Source organism: Phaethon aethereus (genome assembly GCF_964289735.1).
Source record: "Phaethon aethereus genome assembly, chromosome: 5".
Lineage (NCBI taxonomy): Eukaryota > Metazoa > Chordata > Aves > Phaethontiformes > Phaethontidae > Phaethon > Phaethon aethereus.
Window position 1 is genome coordinate 56,648,201 of NC_138579.1, and position 23,144 is coordinate 56,671,344.

At 38.9% G+C, this 23,144-nt stretch overlaps 1 protein-coding gene across 1 annotated transcript in view; it reads left to right on the plus strand.

Moving 5' to 3' along the window:
* Nucleotides 1-23,144, plus strand: part of ABCC8 (ATP binding cassette subfamily C member 8) — a gene marked incomplete at its 3' end in the record, with an annotated part of 82,066 nt that overhangs the window by 17,505 nt on the left and 41,417 nt on the right. Inside the window, exons 7-12 of the mRNA XM_082000790.1 lie at nucleotides 2,499-2,663; nucleotides 4,665-4,820; nucleotides 11,320-11,454; nucleotides 12,931-13,093; nucleotides 18,458-18,498; nucleotides 18,804-18,949. Of these exons, the coding sequence (XP_081856916.1) occupies nucleotides 2,499-2,663; nucleotides 4,665-4,820; nucleotides 11,320-11,454; nucleotides 12,931-13,093; nucleotides 18,458-18,498; nucleotides 18,804-18,949 (806 nt within the window). The remainder of the gene's footprint in view (nucleotides 1-2,498; nucleotides 2,664-4,664; nucleotides 4,821-11,319; nucleotides 11,455-12,930; nucleotides 13,094-18,457; nucleotides 18,499-18,803; nucleotides 18,950-23,144) is intronic.

Here is a 23,144-nt window from a genome sequence, read left to right on the forward strand (position 1 = left end):
AGAAGACTTGGTTGTACTTGTAATTTTCCAGACCTGTGGTGCATTTTCTAAAGCCTCCAGGCTAAATGTAGAGCCTTGACTCTTCCTTCTTATTCTTCAGAGTTACAGCAAGAATAAATTTACAACCACAGTTACATCTTGGTTACAGCATGGTAGCCTATTTGAATTACTATGGAATAAGTAATAATTTGGGGATTAAAATCACTTGAATACTTTCTCATAGGGCTTCTCTGAGGGCTAATTCCTTATTTAGTTTAGTGGCCCTACAGAGTGCAGAAGTGTTTATGTACATCGAATCTGGTCAAAGTACCTAGCTGAATTGGAAAGTATTATCATCTGACAATTTACCTTTGAGAGCAAGAAATAAATTATTGAGTGAAATAGTTTTTTTTATTCCATGTTTTCAGTGAATGAAACTCAATGCTGTTAAGTGTCATTGATGGAAATTTTCCATGTTTGTGTAAGTTCTTGCAGGGTATACTTAGATAAAGGTAGTATATGGCCATCAAGATGCCTCCTTATGGAAATAAGGTACATTTTCATTAAAAAAAGATTTATAGGAATGGAATCATAATTACTTTCTTGGTCTGAACCTCAGTAGCATGTAACAAATGCCACATGAGTGGAAAAAGGGAGTAAACCTAAGAAATCTACACAAGTCCATCTGTGTTGTGTAGTAGACAAAAATCCTTTGACAGCTGCTTAGTTTGGCCAATGTTTGAAGAAGAGTCAACCACAGTTCATTTGGAGGTGATCAGATATTTATGGCAAATGACTCTTTGGTGTTGATGAATGACCTCCCAGGCACCTCAACAGATTGTTCAACTGTTGCATGAACAGATCAGACTAGTTTCCTCTCATGAGAAGGAATATCGCTATATGAGGTGGGAGGCACTGTTTCAGGAAACTTGTACTGGATGTGTTCTTGTAAGCATGAGCTCTTCTCATGGGGTAAAACAAAGGATTCTTTCAAAAACCGTCTTTACTCATTATCTTGTTTACTTGTTTGCAAAGGTAAGCATACATTTCTCTGCTTTTAAGCCTATAAATTACCCTACCGATGTCAAAGGGGTAGATAGTGTGCCTACTACAGCAATGGCAGTGGCAATCATGAGTGTCAGAAGATGGAGTAAAAAGAGATGGAAAAAAATACCCTTAGACTTTGGTTCCTCAAGAAGATGAAGTGACCTATTGGGTCACCACTGCTGAAAGGACTCGCTCTTCCTACTTTCACATTCCTTGTCACCCCTGCTCCTGATCCCTCCTTTGCTCTAGCTCTGGCACCAACTGGACACTTTTTGTGGTCTGATTCAGCCCATTAAGCTAAGAGAAAAGTAGCAGATTTTTTTTCCTGGACTGATTTTCTTCTGTCAGTGATTTGAACTGGCTCAGGCAGATATCCAGTTAGCTCCCAAACTAGCGCACAGTAAGCAACAGAAGCATGCGGGTTGGAGCAACCCAGGTGCAACGAGGGGTAGGAAGAATTCCATTCCTCTTTCAACTGGTTCAGCCTCATCTTGCAAAAGCAGAGCTTTAAAAACTAAGTTTAACCTCTATGTTAACTTGTAATGTGGAATTTCTATAAACAGTTAACTGCAAGGTGCAGATCAGATCTTATAAAATGTACAGACAGCGGGAGTTCATGTAATATAGTTTATTAAGTCTTATAGCAGTCTTGAAAATGCCAAGAGCAAAGAAGTAGGCAAGAAGAAATGTGCTGAGCAAGGAACACAGCAGGAGTGTAAATGACAAGAAGCCCTCTGAGAGGAAATAGAAGAATAGAGACCTCTTCCTAATTTTGCCTTTAATGGCAGCATAAGACAGCAATCGAAGTTGTGAAGGAGCCAAGGGGAGAAAGAGGAAGGCAGAGACATTTTAGTTTCAGAAGGCTTCCCAAGGTGAGCCAGTCTCTCAACTAGTTGTGGCACCAAAGGGGTCTGCTTGTTAAATATAACCAAGAATAAATGCACTGCTTTCCTGGTAAGCTATAGACATGCTTCAAAATGCACTTTGGTTATCTCATGAACTTGCTAGGAGGTAATGACCATAAATAAAAATGCTGAACAAGATGCTGCAAACTAAAATAATGTCCATAGTTCCAGGAGTTGGATGGATGTGTTTTCAGCAAGTTGTGAAGGTAAGTTTAGTGTTCAGTAACCTGAGGTGCTACAATGAGATTAATTTCCCTGAAAGGACATTAACTAGTCCTTTCTGACAATGGGCAGTGCACATCTTTTAGCAAATGACCATATGGAGTTACTCAAAGTGTCCTAGCATTTTGGAAGGATATCAGAAATCCTATAAATGTCATTCTACATTTAAATAAAGCTTACTGAGTTGGCATATTATATGACTGTTTCCTTGAATAGATAAACTGTGAGGTTTTAGATGGGAGCACTTTCAAAGTAATAAGCTGTGGTTATCTCTGCTTATTAATTATGCAAAACTGGTAATTAAATTACTACTGCACCTGATTTCTAACTTTCTTTTTTTTATAGACTAAAATTCTTGGTGTTTTCTTTATTTCATCTCAAGAGTTCCTGTCCAATGCTTATGTTTTGGCTGTACTCTTGTTTTTTGCCCTTCTATTGCAAAGGACATTTCTTCAAGCATCGTACTATGTTGCTATTGAAACGGGAATCAACTTAAGAGGCGCAATACAGGTAGCCAATGTATTATTAATTAGCCTATTTTTATATAATCATACATGTATTTGTAAATACAAATTATAATTATAGTCATTAAATTCTGAAATGCTTCTCTCCTGAAATGTATTGTATGTAACCGTTGCCATTAAAGACTGTGTTAACTTAGACCTGCATTTTCTTTCCTTTGCATCTTATTTGATAATTTTATATAAACATTTATTTGTAATATCTAATGCTGTATTTCCTCTTACCTTTAAGCATAAATTTGCTCATGGTAAAACTGAATGTAACTTTTGAAAGAATTTAGGTTTGAACTAAACCTCTCCCATCTCAAAGGCACATTTTTGCAACATCCCATGCAAATAATATAGCTTTAAAATGTCTTGTAAATATACTTTGGACAAAAGTTAGGTTGTATTCCCAATGCATGGAGTGGTGTCTTATTCCATGGGTCATGCCACAAAATCTACCAGGCATTGCGGAGTCTGTAATTACTGAACATAAGTAAGACTGGTAAAATGGAGTCCACAATCATTGTATAACTGTAAACAGCAGATCAAAGTTTTATGTAATGTACAAGGATGTGTGTCTGGAAATGAGAGAATTAGGTGTAAGATTACAATGTGATATTGCCAAGTGCACTGTCTGAAACCGACCCTCTGACAGTTTGAAAGCCAGTCTTATAAGTTACACTGTTTATCCACTGAACTACATAGATCCTGTGAAAGTCTGTGTGATGGATGGGTGCTTTCAATAGCAGCGTAATTGTTTAATCCTCTTTTGATCTTGCACTTGGAAGCACTTGTCAGCTGCTAGACTTCTAGATCCGATCCATTGGTTTTCCCTTATTAGAGTGAAGCAGAAAATTCCTAAAGAAATAAAAATTTGGCCCAAAATATACATAAAAGAATTGCATGTCTTGTATCAAGGAGAAGAGCTGCAACTAACTGAAAAATACATGGACCACAGCAAGTGTAAAAGGGGAATTGTTGGAAAACAGTGCTACATTAATTTTGTTAAAGAAAAACTTTGTGTTCTCTGCACTGGTTATTACACAGAGACCCAGATAACGCCAGCCGTTGGACCATTCAGACTGGAAAATTTCTACCATCACTCTAAGCAGCAGGATTAGTGTAATGGCAGTCTCCGTGCCAGTATTTTTATATGTTTTTTTGCTATGATTTTTCAATTTTCCTTAAACATTTTATCTCTCTTCCTCTCCTGTGTATATCTGCACCTGTTCAACGTGCCTTATATGACTTCATGCTTCGTAATGGGCAGTTGGCACTTGATCTGAAGGCACTTACTGAGTCAGGGTGCCTCATGTCAGCTAAGTCTCATGAGTACAAAGCATCACTGTGTGGCCTTTTACCAAACTGGCTGGTAAAAGTACACTTTTATTATTGTGTGTTAAGTTATTTTTATACATGGTGCCTGATTCTGCACTGAGGCAGCTATTTAATTCAGTACAAAATTGGACCTGTTACATCAGTTGTCTGTGATTTAGACTTTGTAATAGGACTGAGCTCTCTAGCTGAAATGCAGCAACATTCTCAGCCAGGAACATGGTTCTGAGGTTGGATGGGACCTGAATCAATGGCCAGGAAAAAATAAAAAGGATTATAATATATTGACTACTATATACAGAATGTAATAATATTTTATTAGCGCTAGTTATAGCAAGAACACTCATTGGAGAAGCTGGAGGTAGAACTCATAGTTGCTAATGTGGTTCTTGGGCATTTTGGGCAATAAAGGTTTCATTCTCTTACTGATCCACAGGGATGCAAAAAGGGAGTATTTAGACAACCACTATGTACCTCATTGGACTGTGCTTCTTGTGGGTGAACAGTATGACAGTAGCTTAAAATTTTTCATCATAACATGAAAGGCCAAACTTTAAGCTCTTCATTCAAGTTACTGGGAATGTTGATTTCCCTCAGCTTGCTGGACTACACCTGTCTTTTAGATGGAGCTAGAAATCTATATGCTAATACCTTTTGATCTCTCTTCCAGACAAAAATATACAATAAAATTATGCAGCTTTCAACTTCTAACATGTCTATGGGGGAGATGACTGCAGGCCAGATCTGTAACCTGGTTGCCATAGACACAAATCAGCTGATGTGGTTCTTTTTCCTCTGCCCTAACCTTTGGGCTATGCCAGTACAGGTAAGGAGGTTGCACGTACTGTTGTTATTAATGTTTGTCAGTCTGTAGTGATTGATTGCTCATAAATTTTATGAAAGTAGAGATATTAAAGAAGTTAAAGAATAACTTGAAATAACATTTCAATCTCTTAATACCTAGAAATGTTGTACGTAATATATTTCACATCTGTGACAGGACTCTGGGTATTCAGGATTGTATTAGGATCTTGACTGGTGCCAAATACGCTTTGCATTTGTAACAAGAATTTATAGGGTGCAGCAGGTTATGTTATTCTAGTGCACTCACTTATTACATCAGGGGAATTAACTGGTATGTATTGCAATCATTTATCTTCTGAATCCCAGCAGAAGCAAGTTTATTGAAAAATATGATTTCTTAGAGATGATCCTTTGGACATCCCTTAAAACTACTGCTGCCTCATGGATAACAAATTCTAGCATATGAAATTCCACAAATTCATTTGTTATATGAAATTATTTTGCTACTTTATCCTCTCTGGGTATCCTTTCAGTCTTTGGTCTCTTGTCTCTAAATACCACTCTCATCCCTCCTTTCCCACATGCATGACACAGACCAGATCACTCTTTTGAGTCACACTCAATCACCTAGTGACTCCTGGTTCCATGTCCTGTAGCCTTGTGTAATGCCCAGTGAAATACAACTGTGTCTTAGCAAGTCTTTAAGATGAGGAAAGCAGAGTCCCATCTCAGAGGGTACTTTCACAATTGATTTAAATTTATCTTAAGCCTATTCCCTTACTGAGACAGGAGTTTGTATGCTATGTCCAACATGGAAAGATGGTATTTTTACCTCCTTCATTGTTCCAGCCCTGTGGATTATGCACTGTGTCACGTGAGCTTGCAGAGCTACTGAAAAACTAATCTGATCAAGACTAATCTTTTTTCATTGAGGTAGTATTCCTCTGAGTCCATGAAGTGGTGAATCTCACTGGATGGCCATGTGATTAAGTTTACACTAGTAAGAGGGTAGAGCAGACACAGAGTAGGAGGAAGTCAGAGCAATCTCAGTACAACCTTGGATCATTTTTCAAAGTTCACACTTTGTGAAATGGTGGAAAAGTGCAAATTTGTGCAGAGTGCAAAATTTTGGAAGAGACAGTACTTAAACAAAACTGTAGAAAACTCCCATACTTCCATTTATGAATTCTTGAGAAAATTGACAGTAAAGCACAACAGTTTCATCTGATATTAATACAGTACCCTGCAATTCTTTCTGCTTTCTTCCAGCCACTCGGTATACTTACGTTGAGAGTGCTTCAATGCTATAAGCAAATACGAACAAAAGAGGCAGCACAGTTTTTTGATTCACTCAGTATTTTCTAAAAGTATCATTTAGTTTCAAAAATGTTATGAAAACTCCATTGTGTTCATGTCACAAAGACGGTCTGGTTCTAGCACTGCGCAGAGGCTGATTTGGCTGGTGTGGAAGTCAGAAAGCTGCAAGTAATCTATACAGCAGCTATGCATTTTGGGTTGCCCACTCTTGCCCAAAAATGAAATAATTTTCATGAGCCTGTATATGGACTGCAGCTGGCGGATCATATTTCCAGTCAGTTTCTAAAATGGCTTTGGGAGTGTTGCTTAGGAGTTCCTGTGTCCATTAACAACTGGTACTAGTGATTTTCTTATTGAAGATGTTGAGCATATAAGAATATTACATTGAAAAGTTGGCAATGGGGTAGAAAAGCCAGACATTCAGGTGATTCTATAACTTACATAATTTATTATTTATAATTTATTATATGTTATGTTATTTATATATATAAATCATATTCATGTCCTTCAAAGAGTAAGGCACTAGGCTGCTGGCCATCAGGAAATCTGGATTCTTTTCTGACAATTAAGGTACATACTAGAATTGAGTGGACTTTATAGTTGTTCCTGTCAAAAACAAGAGGTTTTTGGTCGAGCTGCTACAGATCAGATGAGCAAGTCCTCCTTTGTGATGGTCTTAAAATCATATGATTGTGTGGTAAACCAGATTAACTTCCTAACCTGGAAGAAAACCCTCTGGTTTAACGATTTTCCCTGGGTTTGTTTTTTTTCCTCACTGAGGAAAATACTGGGGAGGGGCAGTGCAAGTCCTTCTTCATTGTCAGTGATAGTGAGTTCTTGAATGCATCTTGTGTCCTCTTGTGTAGTCTCAATCTTTGGGGATTATTTTTTCTCTGGAAAACCAGTTAGTGTCCTCTTGAAATACTCTGGGAATCATCACACTTTTGCTGTATGTGTTTGAAACCTGATATGTTACCATATGTCGTCTTGTATATCTGTGGTAGTGAGGGGCAGATTGCTTCTGAGACTGCAGTAGGACATGGAGGAAGAAGAAATCTGTTTGAATCTCGGGTTAAACTCTTGCTAACTCCAATGAGAGTTGTGTAAAGCCTCAAATCAGGGTAGTGAGCATATCAAGGTGTAAACAACCAGAGCTTACTAACTGATGACTTTTTTAACCCTAGGCCTGAAAGCACAATTTGCATTTACTCTACATGTGTGAGCTTTATATAACTATACCTGTTAAAATACTAGAGATTTAATGTGATTGTAGTCATATTTATGCAGGTCATAGTGTGGCTGCATTCATACAGTGTAACTGCATTTGTCTCTCTCTTGTGCAGGAGTAAGTACATTGGGGTATAGACTAGTTTTCCTGATCTACTCTGGAGAGGTTTATATGCCAGTTAAAAACATTTTACTTTCTAGAATTAAAAAAGGGTGATGGATGTAGCAATTAGCAGCAGGAACTTTTCAGAAAGAAACTTGACTTATTTTTTAGCATTGGATGGTTTCCCTGAAATTAGGGGAGTGGGAAATGGGAACCAGATTATTTTAAAGTGGGGAAAAAAACAATGATCAAGGAACACATCCTAATATTGATTTCTAATTGCAAAAGAGAAGACAACTATAGTGAAAAGAAACTGACATGAAGTATCATATTAAATATGGTTACAGATTGGCATGATTTGGATATCAGGGTATTTTTTGTCCATTTACTAGAAGTACCCTGCAGTAAGTCAATGATTGTATACTGCTAAAATGCTGAAAGAACTGAGACATTAAGAAGAGTCCACCCCTTTGATGACAACTTTTAGGGCCCAAATATGCCCTAGGCTTAGTCTCCATCATAAGTCTATTAGTAAAACAGACTATGTAAGAGGTACCAATTTCATGTACACTTTTTGCAAGACAACTTTGGCAGTTCAGTGTAGAAAGTGCTTTAGTGCAACTGAGAATTAAGCCAATTTCATTGCATATTCTGCAACAACATTTTGCTCTAATTTGCCAGAAGTCACAAACTCATGAAGATTTTCTGACAGTCTTCTGAAAATATGAGTATATTTACATTAAAATTCACTCTGCGATGCTCCTTAGCAGGTGAGGACAATCGGTGTCAAAGCATGCTCCTGTTTTGTGGAAGGTGCATGTATTGCAAGGCACAAATCAATGAGTTACATTGGTCACAAAGGTTTCTTCAAAACATGTTTCCGCAACATTCATTCAATACCTTGTTTTATGAGGCAGTGAAAGCAATTACTGGATGCTCGAGAGACAGCTAATAAAAAGTTGAACAAGCTTCATTATTATTTAAAACAGGTTTTTAATTGTTCTGTAGCTCTTAATGTAACAATCAGCATTTCAGCATCTGCTGTGGATTTTGTAATAGCCATTCATAATAAGTTAGGTTTTCTGTACAGTCCAGATAATTTGAGCCCCATCTTTGCTCTGACTGGAGTCAATAAGAGCTTTATTATTACCTTAGGTTACTGTCCGAAGGCCGTTGAAATCCATGAAAAGAGGCCTGGGGATGCCCATCAATTGAAAGATGCCCTCAGGAGGTTTGGCTCAAACCCTGGGAGCAAAATGAGGCCTTATAAAGGCTTTCCCTCCCCCTTCCATTTTAGAAACATCCTTGTTTGATTTCATTGTGATTATTAAAAAATCCTGTATTCTCATATCCCTGGTTCATTGGCAGGGATAGCTTACAGTTGTAATGAAAGGACGTTTGTCTCTCTCAAAACTGGCCACAAAGCAGTTTCTGGCTGAAAGTATTTGCTATCTTCAATAAATAATCAAGACAAAATAACCAGAGCTATTGGTGAGCTTCTTGCTCGTGATATATATCTCTGGCATGTAAGAGCTTTGGGATTTTGATGAAAGGGAAGGAAAGTGTTCATTACCTTCTCAGAAATATTGATGAGAGCCTTCCCATCTGCCAGATACTGTCCTCCAGCAGTTCAGATATTCTCTACGTACTGTTTACTCTTGACTGTGTAGTGTGTGGTATGATAAATATAGAATTACTTGAAACAATGCTTACAGGTTTCAACACTCTTCAGATGCACGTATACTTAAATTAAGAATATATTTCTTTGTCCCATACACAATGAATATATTTTAAAAGTTTTCCCTTATTATCACAATATAAAGAAGATGAAAATGCGATAATTTTTAATCTATTGAAAACATAGAATTTTTCTTGCAAAGACTGACCCTTTCCATAGCCAGGATGGTGGGACGGAAGCAGCTGTGAGCTAGCAGCTCCCTCAGGATCCAGTAGCTGGAATAGCTTTCCCCTTGTCTATGTGAGAAGCTGAGGCTCTTGTTTCTAGAAAACCAGCCCGTCCCATAATGTCTTCGACAATCAACCAGCAGTGACTGGGGAAAGCAGGGAGTCAGTGTTCTGCACTGAGTTGGTATTTTGAACATCTCTTAACTGTGCACTGTGCAATGCTTTCCTGTATTTTGACTGCCTACATTGTCTGCCCCTGAAGAAGCAGTTGGGAATGAATATCTTGATCTGTAAAGACCAAGTCCATTTCAAGTTTTGGAGGGGACCTCTGCCAGGGCTATCTGACAGAGGCCTTGCATGTTTTCTTTGGCTTCATATACTCATGAATTTCCTGACTTCAGGTGGAAGCTCACTTACTCATCACTGAAAGATTTTTTAATTTAAAATTTAACCTTTGCTCTTACTAGATTTGTGGTGTATATACAATAGGACTTTACTTCAATGTTACTGCATGTTTCCTAAGTAAACACTGTGACTCATTTTAAAAGTCACATTTTAGTTTGTCTGCAGAGAGGCATCAAAGAATTGTTAAGAAAAAAAAAAAATTTTTTTTTTTCTCTGTGTGCCTTAAATTCATGACAATGTCAAGATGGAAGTGTGGAAACAAAGGACTCTGTTTTTCTTTGTGGAAACACCCAAATTCCCATAAATATGTGTGGGAATGGATGGGCATATGACTACTGAGCTTCAAAATGCTGGAAGACAGTGTTTCTGTGAGGGTTATGAGAATATGCAAATATAGCAAGAGTAGTAGATAATGCTTTAAGGAAATTTACAGTTATTTTCTTAAAATAAGGGAAATGATATATGACATGAACTTTCTATCACTATGTCTTCTGATGAATTTATCTGCTCATACTGATAAATATATATAGAATGTCAATTCTCCAGATTGTTCAGGAGTCAGTCATTAGAATATTGGTAATTAACATCGGTAGCTTGCATATCTTCTTTGAGTTTGAGCTGCTTACAGTATTCCTTTACATCCAGACTGTGGCTTTCTCTCTAGACTCTTATTTATCCAAAGACAAACCTTTGTTTTCTAAGCTGTTTCTCTAACCTTTTTTTTTTTTTAACAGTTGTTGCCTTTCTAGTACTGTGGATCCTTAAAACAGTTCCTTGCAAGTTTGTTAGAGTTTATTTGAAGTGGAAGTTATTAGTGATATGAGTGATATGATTATGATGTTCCTTTTTTTTATGTACTGGTCAATAATAATGTCATGTTAACATTTGCAAAATAGTGGTAATTAATATTATTTTGTATTAGTTTCTATAGTAAGCAAAGAAGCATTCCTTCTTCGTGGAAGTCCCAGTGTTCTAGACTAGTGAGTTCTGATTAAACTGAGAGATGTAATTTCTCCCCCAGTGTAAAAAATGCTTAAATGTCAGAGAAGAAACAAAAGAAATTATAAGACAAAGAAAATGCATGCTATGGCATCTGGCCAGTAGGGAAAAATATTTAATAGTGACTCTAAAGGGAATATCTCAATGTATTACTTGGACGTATTTTAAAATAACTTTTTATTTAAAGATTGTTTTTTTATAAATGTATTTATTTTTAAATAAAGTTATTCTGAACAGATGTGAGAGTTACATTGTAGAAGATACACAAATCTGTACAGCCTTCTTTTACTGTTCATAACAGGGAGCCCGTGAAAGAGAAATACACAGAATCCACAAGCTGGGGAGGAACACTGGGTGGGTGTATTTGGTGCTCTGACAGAATGCCCTGAGTGATCACGCCCCACTGTGCCAGCGATGCAGAACGTATGACGTTTGGGGCTAGGGTTAGCTGCAGTGGCTGTTGGTTTTGAACATGCTGTCCAGTTACCCTGTGATTGGTCTCTCTGGTGCATACCCAAAGTGAAGCCATCCCAAGCCTTCCCCTTACTTTCTTTTCTCCCAACAGATAATTGTAGGAGTTCTTCTGCTCTACTACCTTCTTGGAATCAGTGCCTTAATTGGAGCAGCAGTAATCATAGTCCTTGCACCTGTTCAGTACTTTGTAGCGACAAAACTCTCACAGGCCCAGAGAAGCACGTTGGTAAGTGTCTTCAGACTTGGACATGATATAAATGTCACCTCTGGTAATTATGCGTTGGTTTACAATTTTATTGTACAATTACAAAGCTAACCGTGGACATTAACCAAGAACTGATGCTCAAACATTTTGTAATGTTCAAGAATGTGAAAACATGATAAGCATAAGCAGTAAAGATGCCGTTTTGGAGGTTTCTATTTTTCAATAAGTATCTTTCCCTAAGAGCAAAAAAACCTGAAGATCGTTCTAGCTTGCAAATGTGAATGGTCAGTAATCATTGACTGAAATGACTTCGTGCAGTCAGATGGTGCACAAATAAATGAATTGTGCAGTCCAAACTGTCCAAGAGGAAAGGAAGTAGGAATGCTTCATCCAAACTCTGACCCCAGATACATCATAGATGTGAAATCTGTCAGACTGATTTAGTTAAATAACCTCCAGGCAATCCTAACTCCCTCATCAACTGGGGAACTTAGAGGTCTGCTAAGTCATGAGCTATTCCTTGATCCCTCACTTGGCTTGTCTATAATTTGAATCGTCTGCATCACTGACAAAAAGTTACCTTGGTTTGTTGGAATTACCATGCCCAGCTGCTCTGAACCTTATCCCCACTTTCAGTGACTGTTGCACTGCCAGGGAAGTCATATGAACGTGTAATGTAGCCAGACAGCTTGCTGGAATATCTTACACCGCAAATCATGGGTGGTAATGAGTGTTATTCGTGCACCCTCCTGTGTGAAAAATAATGCCTTTACGTCAACAGAATACACCCTTCCAGAAATGCAGACAGCATTCATCCCCGTAGCATCCAAGCATACAGTCAGCATCACCTAAGATTTCCTGCAGATGAGAGCAGCACGTTTTGTGCTAGAAATGTCTCCACTATGCAATGTAGTGCAGTACAAAGATCCTTGAGCTAGCCTGAAAACTGGAAGCAGCATAACTTCCAGTTATGCGTAAAGCATGGGAGTGTAGCTTTACCAGTGTATTCTTGTGCCTGGGCCAGCTGGCCCTGCTCAGAGTCGAGGTTCCCTGCAGGATCACAGCTTCTTGCTAATGTGGCCTTGCTGCTTTGAAACCCATCACCGTTGTGTCCATATCATGTTGATTGGGCAGAGCCATGTGCCCAGTCGTGGTTTGTCTGCCTGTTCTGATCTGCTCTCTACGTTGTCCAGCCAGTGTGCTGGGCAATAGAAGTCATGAGAGGCTGCCTCGCAAGTGATCAGAAAGCTGGCAGAGGAGTAAAATTTTCAGTACGAGCTATACGATTTAGGAGTGCAAACCAACAGCCTTTTCACTTGAGCTCTAGGGAAGCTCACCTTTGTGCAACACAACAAGAAGGCATCTGAATGGACAGAACTAGTAAAGGATACCTGACTGATTACAAGGGGCTACATGCAATTTTTGTGTGATCCTTAAATTTAGGAGACAGCTGCTTTAATTATAGTCTTTAAGTGAATGTGTATGTAACTGTTGCAGGAATATTCCAATGAGAGACTGAAGAAGACAAACGAGATGCTTCGAGGCATTAAACTCCTTAAACTCTATGCTTGGGAACACATCTTTCACAGCAGTGTAGAGGAAACCAGACAAAAAGAAATGACTAGCCTCAAGTCTTTTGCCCTTTATACCTCCATATCCAGTAAGTCTCTTCCTTCCTTCTAATCCACTGTTCAGCTGAATTGCTACTGCATTATTAGCTACTAATGAGTTTACTATTCCTCTGTTGAGATTGTTTGAGTTGCTTTAGGCTCTGATCTGTACTCCTCGCTTTCCGTTTAGACAAACTTTCCATTTAATTCAGTAGAATTTTGCCTGTATGGGAAACATGACTAAAAGAGAAAGTCAAGATAAATGCTTCATAGCATTAATTTTTCTGGAGAAAAGCTTTTAAGGGACAAGTGTTTCACAGGCTACCTTCAACCAGCAATATTCTTCTCTATAACATAGCATTCGGGAAGAAGTCTTTATTGATGTTTCTTGGTTTTTTTCCTCCTGCATTTTGCACAATACAGTGTATCATAATATGTGACAGGAATTGCCTTTGCATTGAAGCTCCAAGAGATGGTACTTAAGCTTTCTTGCTCAAAATTTGGATTTCTTATAAAAATGAGTGGTTCTTAAGACCACTTCTATGTCCTGGAAAGGAAAAGTATGAGAATCCTGGCAATTTCACCATTCTATGTCCAGATTCTTTGTCTCATGTTATCTTTCAAGCTGCCTTAAGGCATTTATTATCCTTTTAGAAAGACTAGGATCGCTTGAACTCTGTATTTGAGGGGATTATATGCAGCATCTATGTAACTGGTACTGTAATACTTGAGAAATAATAAGTCAAGTCATACTGAAGAATGCTGTTCATATAATCTGTAAGATATTAATGAAATGGAAACTTAATGAGAAGTGTTGAAATGCCACAAGGTATCTGTACAAACACTTTCTAGACTAGTAAGGAAGGCTACACTTTAGGAAAATAACTTGCAGTCTGGTTAGTATTACTTGATTTCACTCGCCCAAGAGATGTGCAGCTAACTTTCTTCCCTGCCAAATGATCACATAGTTAATGCACTCTGAGAGAAAGATCCTGATCCCACTGAATTTAACTGACATTAAGTTGAGGTTTTCATTGACTTCTGAGACCAGAATTTCCCTCTGGGGATCCTGAGTTCTCTGGCTTGGAGTGTAGAATAGAATCATAGAATGGTTTGGGTTGGAAGGGACCTTTACAGGTCATCTAGTCCAAACCCCCTGCAGTGAACAGGGACATCTTCAACTGCAGCAGGCTGCTCAGAGCTCCGTCCAACCTGACCTTCAATGTTTCCATTTTGACATAAACCAGAATTTAGCTGGACTATATTGTGTGACCAGAAACTCCATCCTACACCCAGATCAACACAGATGTGCTCCCTTTCTCTGCAGTGCTTCATGTGGCATTAAAATCTATTTATAGTCAGGGCCACAGGTTCAGCTGTAGGACTGAAGGAGCTGCGGAGGCTTATTTGATTTTAAAGCCTCACAGTATCATTTGTAACAGTTAGGAAAAGGTGTATTCATCCCAAGAGTACTGACTATTCTGTAAAGAAATAGTGACATAAATAAGAACCTGTATTATTAAAAACAATTCAAAATATTTACTGATGCTTCTTGAACCATTCAATGTTTGCATTTGCATTCTCGTTTTCTATTATGTGTGATATTTATGTGTATGTAAGATACAATAGATAATTTCGTATCTGGGGTAAACCAGTGCAGCTTTTTTATGTTGACAGTGCATATCATTTTGGCTTATAAGAGGTTCCTATAGTTTCAGCCTGGGAGTTCCTTACACCCTCTGTCTTCAGCAGAAATTACACTGATCTTTACAAACTTACACTTTAGCAGACTAAAAAGGGGACATAAATATAGGAGAGCTTGCCTTTTTTCTTACTGTAAATATAATAAGAATGACAGGCGTAAGTAGCACAAAATGTGTTTGCTAATATTATAGTGAACATATAATTTCATTTTTTTAAGAAAGAAAAAAAAGAATGAAAAAGTCAGGAGGTGACCAAGACCTTACGTGTTATTGATCAAGAGGAAGGCAGACACTTCCTAGAACACTAAGAAAGCAGAAATTAGATTTTTAGATATACTTTTTTTAACGTACAGTTTTGAATAGACTCTGGAATTCTTCTCTAAATACACTTAGTTATTTACATGAATGAAAGAATGTGGTTGGAGCTACTTCTATTCATGGGGAATAGATTTGCATTAGATTACAGAACATACACCTACAAGTTTCAAGGCAGCGTTGGCTAGACCACAAGAAAATTGCATTTCAGACCGCATGGGAATTGGATCTCATCTGCCTCGCCCCTGTGCCTGGATCCAGTTTGTATGTATATGGGATTGTTCAGGTGTACTAAAAAAGCTATTATAGAATTTAGCTCTTCCTATAATTTTAATGAAACGTACCCACCAGAATCAAAGCTGGGTTGCAAAGTTCTTTTGAGGGTCAGCAGTGAATTCTTTAACTGTAGCAAAGAAGATTCCTATGTAACTTTTTTCATACTGATTAGTAAGATTATTCTATGTTCAGTTTTACAGGATTTATTATACGCTATATATTCAGGAAAGACAGAGAAAGAAAGGAGCCATTTTCATAAGTCTATGATTTTTTTGCCTAATCTGTCAGAAGCAAAGTAACTCCAGGCTTTCTCACAGGAAAATAACAGTTCCTATCCTAAAATATTCAGAAAGGACTGAAAATGTTTTTCCCAGTTTTCACTCTGCCTTTTTCCAGTAACAAAGTACTTTTGACTGAATCTAATTAAACCAAAAGTCTTAGCTGCAAAATAAATTTATTTTAGAAACCATTTTATCATTCTGGACACTTGCATAATTGAAAAGATACAAATAAAAAAACACAACACCCAAATTCCAGTGGCTCAATAAACCCGTATTTGTTTGATTGAAAGAAGTTTGAAGTGAAGTCCTTGGATGTACTTGTGATCTCACATAATAGCAAAATTCAGATCGACTTCTTGGAAGCCACCAAGTGACCCTAGCTGTCTTAACTGCAGCAGGCTTTGCCAGCCCTACAGTGTATTTAATCCAACCAGCTTCATACTTGACAAGTATGATCTCATACTGTAGACAGCAGAAAAGCAGGATCCACCTCTGAGAAGTTTATCAGCTTTGTTACATTCTCTCATCAGATTCATTCATAAAAGCAAACTCATGTCCTGCAGCAGTCTCAAAGAAAGTTGCAAATGCAAGGATTTAATAGAATTAAGAAGTCTGTAGTTGCAGGCAGCAAGTTTCCCTTCTTCAAAATTTCTGTGCTGTAACTACCTGAAGTTTACACGAAGTGTGAAAACTGGGCAGAAAGTAGAATAGTTAGGAGAAATGAAAGTCTGAACTGAAGCTGCTTTGTATTCCAATACAGAAAAGAATGTTTTCCTCAGAAAAATACATTTTTTTTTTCCCCCCCTAGGGTGAGGAGTAAACTATGAATTTCTAGGCTTTAATACATAGTAGTCTTTCAAAGGCTTTTACTTTAGAATTATATACACAAACATACCTATATTTTAAAATACTCCCCTGTGTCAAGGAATTAGATCTACATGAAATAACACAGCTGTTTTATTTAAGCTTGAGTACAGAGTTTATGAGTATGTTATAGGATTCATTAAAGATCTTCTAAATGTAGGAAGGAGGAACATCTGACTATGTTAAGTTCTTCAAGGAGTTTATGCCCAGAAAAAAAGATGGCCAGGCAGTCACCCAGAAGTATTTGTGGGTCAAATGATGGCACTCCACTTCAGATGAAGTACCTGGGGAGCGCTTTTACTGTCTGAACATTGGCTATACCTGGTAGGAAAAAAGCACAGGCATAGTTTAAACAAAAAAGTAGTCGCTAGCCTCTTTCTTTTCTGTTACATGTGAACCTATCTTTTAATTCTACTTTAGCTATAGATTCTATATTCTTTCTCTGTATCGTTTACTTTCCGAAATAAAGCTGAGCGAAGGTCAAAATGAAAAGGTGATGATTATATAATGTACTCGGGTTGTGACAGAGGAGACAGACGTGCAGGGTAAGATTGTAGCTATAGTTCTGACTCCAGCTCCCAGATGGATAACTGGTTATTATTGCATTCTTAACCCATATTCCTGCCTGATCTAAAAGAGATCCCTATACAGAAATGGTATTTGCTTGCTTCTCCCCATCCATCTGTTTAATAAGCTCTGAATGTCGTAATGTACGAGTTGCTATAGTGAGGGAATCCAGGGCACCGAGACAGACACTGTTTGAGGTCGGGGAGGAAACTGGTTCATTGTTTGCATTTTAATAACTCAAGGCTCAGCTGAAATCAAGGCTTCACCACATTTAGGTACCGTTAGAACCTGTATCGAGCTCCTGAGGACATTCACAAAGTAGCCAAGCCTGACAAAGCAGGAGTAATTATGAGTAAATCCTCCATATGAATAAGTTAAGTCAACAATACAGTGCAGGGTTGTCAATCTTTTCTTACCCTTTGAACTGCATTCTGAAACCTGAGGGTGCCACAAAGTCCTGTATCTCTGAAGTGGTGCCCCAGAAGTAGATCACAAGTTGACGTACACACCAGTGGCTCTCCCAGGAGGTCCAACTCCTGGGCTGCGGGGTGGGGCAGAGCTAGGTGTGCTGGCAGCCTGCGGGGCAGTCCCCTCACTATCACCTATGCAGCCTCTGCTGGGTCTCCTTTCCTCTCACTGTCAGGTATTCAAGTCGCCTGCCAGATGTCAGAATCATAGAATCTTGGGTTGGAAGGGACCTTTAAAGGTCATTTAGCCGAACCCCCCTGCAGTGAGCAGGGACATCTTCAACTAGAGCAGGTTGCTCAGAGCCCCGTCCAACCTGACCTTCAGTGTTTCCAGGGATGCGGCATCTACCACCTCTCTGGGCAACCTGTGCCAGTGTTTCACCACCCTCAGTGTGAAACATTTCCTCCTTCTGTCTGGTCTGAACCTGCCCTCTTCTCATTTAAAACCATTGCCCCTTGTCCTGTCGCTACAGGCCCTGCTAAAGCGTGTCCCCATCTTTCTTTTAAGCCCCCTTTAAGTACCAGAATGCTGCAGTAAGGTCTCCCTGGAGCCTTCTCTCGTCCGGACTGAACAACCCCAACTCTCTCAGCCTGTCCTCACAGGAGAGGTGCTCCAGCTCGAGGCCTTGTACCAGCTTGGCCTTTCTGCCTGTCATGAGATGGAGACCTGCAGTGCCCCTCACCTGAACTGTGTTTCAGCTGGTTGCAGCTCAAAACCAGTAAATTCGGCATATTTTTCTAGGGTGCACTGTCTGTTCTTACAACATGAAGAGAAGTAAACTGTAGGCATTTTAAAGCAATGTACTGATGTGTGTAGATGCGCATTTTTCCTATCTTAAGCATAGAAAATACCATTGTAAACCAGTGCTAGTAGTATTTTAACATTTAGTATGTCTGAATGGAAATTGTTTCTAAATGTTCCTACATGTTTTCCTTCACAGTCTTTATGAATGCAGCAATACCAATTGCAGCTGTACTTATAGTAAGTATGGACTTCTCTAAGTAGTGTTAATTACAACTGCATTTTCAAGTATAAGTGACGTGGAAATGAGGAAGAAGGAGGACAGGATGCAAACCTGCTACGCATTTGCAATTCCTCTGGGAGAGAATGGAAAATGCCCACTTGTCGACTGTGACCAGAAGCAGTCTGGAGTATGCAGCACTTCCCCAAACTGTTAAGAGAGTATAAATTAAGATTCTGTAAATGAAATGCTTATGAAATATGAAGTCTTTGTGTGTTTCCTTCCTGATGACAAAACACTAATGATGATGTCTGTCTCTTTGTAGACATTTGTGGTCCATGCTCATCTGACAAGAAAGGCTGACTTCTCCCCATCGGTGGCATTTGCCTCCATCTCCCTGTTTCATATTCTTGTGTCTCCATTGTTCCTGCTCTCCAGTGTGGTTAGATCCACTGTCAAAGCTTTAGTAAGGTGAGAACTCTAAAATTAATATCTTTGCTATCACCTCTCTGACTTTTGAGAATATGTCTCTTGTTCTTTTTACAATAGCATGGTGATTATCTGTTGTTGTAAACTGCTTCCCAACTTTTTACCTTCCATGGTTCCCTTGGTTGCAGCATGTGGGCCGAGTTCTCTGCTGATACAATTGTCACAACCAATATTTTGTGGTCCACAGCTAGTACTTCATTGCATAGAATGGGTTGAGCTATATTGGTACTGCATGCAACATATATGTGGTAACAAGAAAGGAAATGGAAATTTACTGAAGATTTAGTTTTGTAAATGACCCAAATGTTCCCCTCCATCAAGCATGTAGAAGGGAAAAAGGTAATCACAGAAGCACATGGGTTTCAGCGTGTGTCTCCTGGTCTGTGCTCAGCCTCTACCCCTCTGCCTGAGAGGTTGCCTGTTGGTGGAGAGTTAGACTTAAACAAATAAACACACAAACAAAAACCCATAAAAATCACTGTTAAGTGACTAAATGTCTACTCCAGATTTGATGAATTTTTACTTTCTTATGTACACGTTAGTCTGAGTGTTCAAAAACTGAAATAACAACCAGTAGAACTGCTGTGTCGCTGGGACTTATACTTTGAATATCAACAGACTTGTGTAAAAATGTCCTAATGCCTTTCATATGCTGTGTAACTCTACCTGACTGATAAGAGGGGAAGAGAGAGTTTGGGCTTCTTACTTTATTCAGACCTCTTTGTGACCTCCAATATAGCTGTCTTAAGAGCTTGTCTAAGCTATGGGACAGATACTGGACACCAGCCCTTGCTTAATTGCCTTTGTGTCGCTTTGGAGATGGAGACTACGGCAGGAGGCTGAGATGACCCTTGCTGCTTTGAAATTCCCTGACAGTGCAAAGCCACAGCTGCGTCCTCTCTCCTAACAAGTGTGAAACCTGAGAGCATCAGCAGCTGGCATGAGATGTTTCGCTGCCACTGTGGTAGCACCTAGTCATGGCAAATTGTCATGCTAAGATTGCAGCCAGTAAACTATCTGGGGACTCGCACTGGTAGTGGGCATTTATTGTGGCTTGTCTAAAGTTTTCTTTGTGAATTCATTGCGTGCCTGTTAATGCTGCAGGAACAATTCTGAAACAATTGGCATCAACTAAGTATTAATTGTTGCTAGCCAGGAGTTGTTCATGAGTTATTCTGTAGTTAACTTCTTGTTAGCAAGCCTGTTGCCCTGCCATTTGTAGCACAGACAGGAATCCCCGGGTTCAAACTCTGTACCAAAGTTGACATGATCCTTGTCTTCCTGGCTATCTGCACCGCAGAAACCCAGGCAGTGTGCCAGAGCGCATTGCTCCAGTGCTGCTGGTGCTGCGCTAGATGTGTCTTCCCCGTACTCCACCCTTCAGTGCAGTATTTTGGAAGCACATGCCAGATAGTTTCAACCCATGCAAACACATGCTTGCTTAACTAGTTTGGAAAATGTAAAAAAGCAAGACAGTTAGTGGAAAGCTCTGTTTGCACTAATTGAGCACAACTAGTATTTACTTGCTATAACTGTGTCCTGCTGTTACACCTTCCTGCTACAGAGTAGCTGATCAGTAAAATCAGGTAAAAGCAACCTAATCTGATGAAGTTGTACTTCAGCTTTCTTTAGGCTGAGATATTCTAATTAGTTTTAGCAAGTGTACAAGACAGTTTCTCCTTTAGTGACAGAAAGGAACTAAGTGAAGCAGAAGACGATCCAGCAAGTGAAACCAGCATGTAGAGGTGTTACTGGCTTTGCATCTCGGGCACTTCACAGCCCCTGCTCTGTTAATATTGGCTACGGTCTCTGATGCCAGATGCCATTAGGGACAACAATCTCCACAAATAAACTTATCAGTATCTCTAATCATTAGACATGTGCCCAACTGCAAAGAATCCTCAAGGATTGTCATTGACCCTAAAAGAACAACTGTGGTTCATTCCAATGTTAAAACAGATTTTAAGCTTCTATTCCACATAGGGCCTCTGCAAACTTTCCAAGTTGAGGGGCCAGGGTGTTTGCTTCTGAGAGGGGAAACTTGAAAGCCTTTAGGAAGGTCAGAAATTCTGTTATCTCTTTGAAAAGTTTTTTTAATATGTAGAGTGTTTTTGCCATTGAAAATTGAGATTGAGCAGACAAATGATGTATTTCTTAAATGTGAGGTCTTCAAGGACAAAGGGTACAATTTTCCATCAGCAAAGGTCAAGTGGCATAATGCATCTTACTGGGTTTAATATGAAACCGCTTTTTCAGCCAGCTGTGCAAATAACCATAATCAATACGCCTATTCTGTGGCTTAAAAATAAGCTCTGCCGTGGAGATGTTGGAATACTAGTGAAATTGCAATGTCAGTGAGAGCTCTGCAGAGAATGTACTCTTTTTAATCTTTAAGAGTGTAGAACAGTGTGGCATCCTGAAATATGAGTTGCTGCCTCTAGCATAAGAGTTTCTCACAGCTGTACTGTGTTTCCTTGGTAATTGCCACAGGAGCAACAATTCCAGAGTTAAGCAGAGCATTGGGCAGAGGGATTGCAGAGAAAAGTCTTGGCACTTAGAGTATAGCCACCTTGATACACAGCCAGAGAGCAGAGAGCAAAAATCAAACTATTAAATGGCTTAATCAAGACATGATCTTGTTTGGGTATGGATGGTCCAAGAATATGTTTGCTTGTCTTCTCTTTCTCCTGCTCTAGATACCCAGGATTTTTCTATCTGCTCGTTATACCTTCAGAGCAATTACTCAAATGTCAGTGTAATTCTCTTATAGAGAATGTAGGTGCAGCTGCATACCAACTCCATGTAGGCAACACCTAAACCATCATTTGGTCCATTTAAAGGCATTTTAAATGTTCTTTTAAATATCTGGTTCACTGAACAAAAAAGGTAAGATCATTCCTAGCCCTGTTTTCCAGAGGTTTGTGCAAAGGGATATAAACATCTCTAGTGATGGGGCTTCTGATTTCTTCCTTTGATATAATAGACCTTCCCATTAAGAAATTTTGGTCCAGCATTGAGCCTGAATTAGTTATTACTCCTCTTGTCCCATCCCAGATATTCTCACCCTTTTTAGTTGCTTAGACGGTAGTACCTGCTCTAGCTAAATTCATCCTGCTGATTATCTCTTAGTTCTCAGCTGCCATTAACAAGTGGGCAGGTTCACAGAAAAACTGTAGAACCAGTTCTTTCCTAGGGGTTCCCCAGGTGGCTTCGATCTCTATTTGTAGGATAAGTGCTAACTGTACAGGGAGTCTGCCTTAGGCAGTGCTGTAATGCCTTGCTGTAATGCTCTGGTTTTGGCACCAGTAGGGTATCTCATGAGGTCCTTAGAGGAAACTAAGTTTCCTTCTGAAGAAGAAATCCCTGGAAATGGAATGCAAAATAAATTCTTGGGTTTTTTTCTTTTTATTTTTTAAGATTTGCATGCTAACAGATAGCCAGATATCACCATGCTACAGGGGCGTTGTTTGCCTGTTTCTCCCCAGTTAGCCTAAGGCTAAATATTGAAATTAATTTTTTCAGTTGTTGTCCATAAATTTATTTATTAAAGGCCTTCTGGCACTATCATTTTGGAGACTGATAGTTAACTTATTTCCAGTTAATTGAACCCTTTTGATGTTGAGTTCATGATTCAGTCCACTTCCTTTACAAATTTAATTTGCTGTCCCTGTGAGTAGATTAGCCATACATTTTATAAAGTCAGGTACAGAGATTAAATTGATGTCGTGATCTGTTAAATGTCATAATAAAGGCACATTATCTCTTAGCTAATTAAATCTTAAGCAGCTTGGGAAGATTTTGTGCATTCTTCTTTGTTACTGGTTGTCAGGATTCCTTTTATATCTCATTTGTTGAACGCTGTTCTGTTAAGGTATATTCCTTTATCATGTTGCCTTTTTTCATGTTACCTTATTTCAAAATACAAATTACTTTGTATTTTGTCATAGCTGGTTGAATTTAGCTCATGGTGTAGGGATTTCATCAGACTCCTAGCTTCGTAAGACTCTTCAGTAGAAATGACTGTGCAACACTTCAGTAACATAAATGACACTAACTCTACTTTAGCATGTGGCTTCAAAACGAGCTGCTGTTGTAGCTGGTCTGTGTCTTGCCAAACGCCTGGAAAAATCTTTTGTGTAATCTCTCTGGTGGTATCAGAAAAAAAAAGACTTGAGAA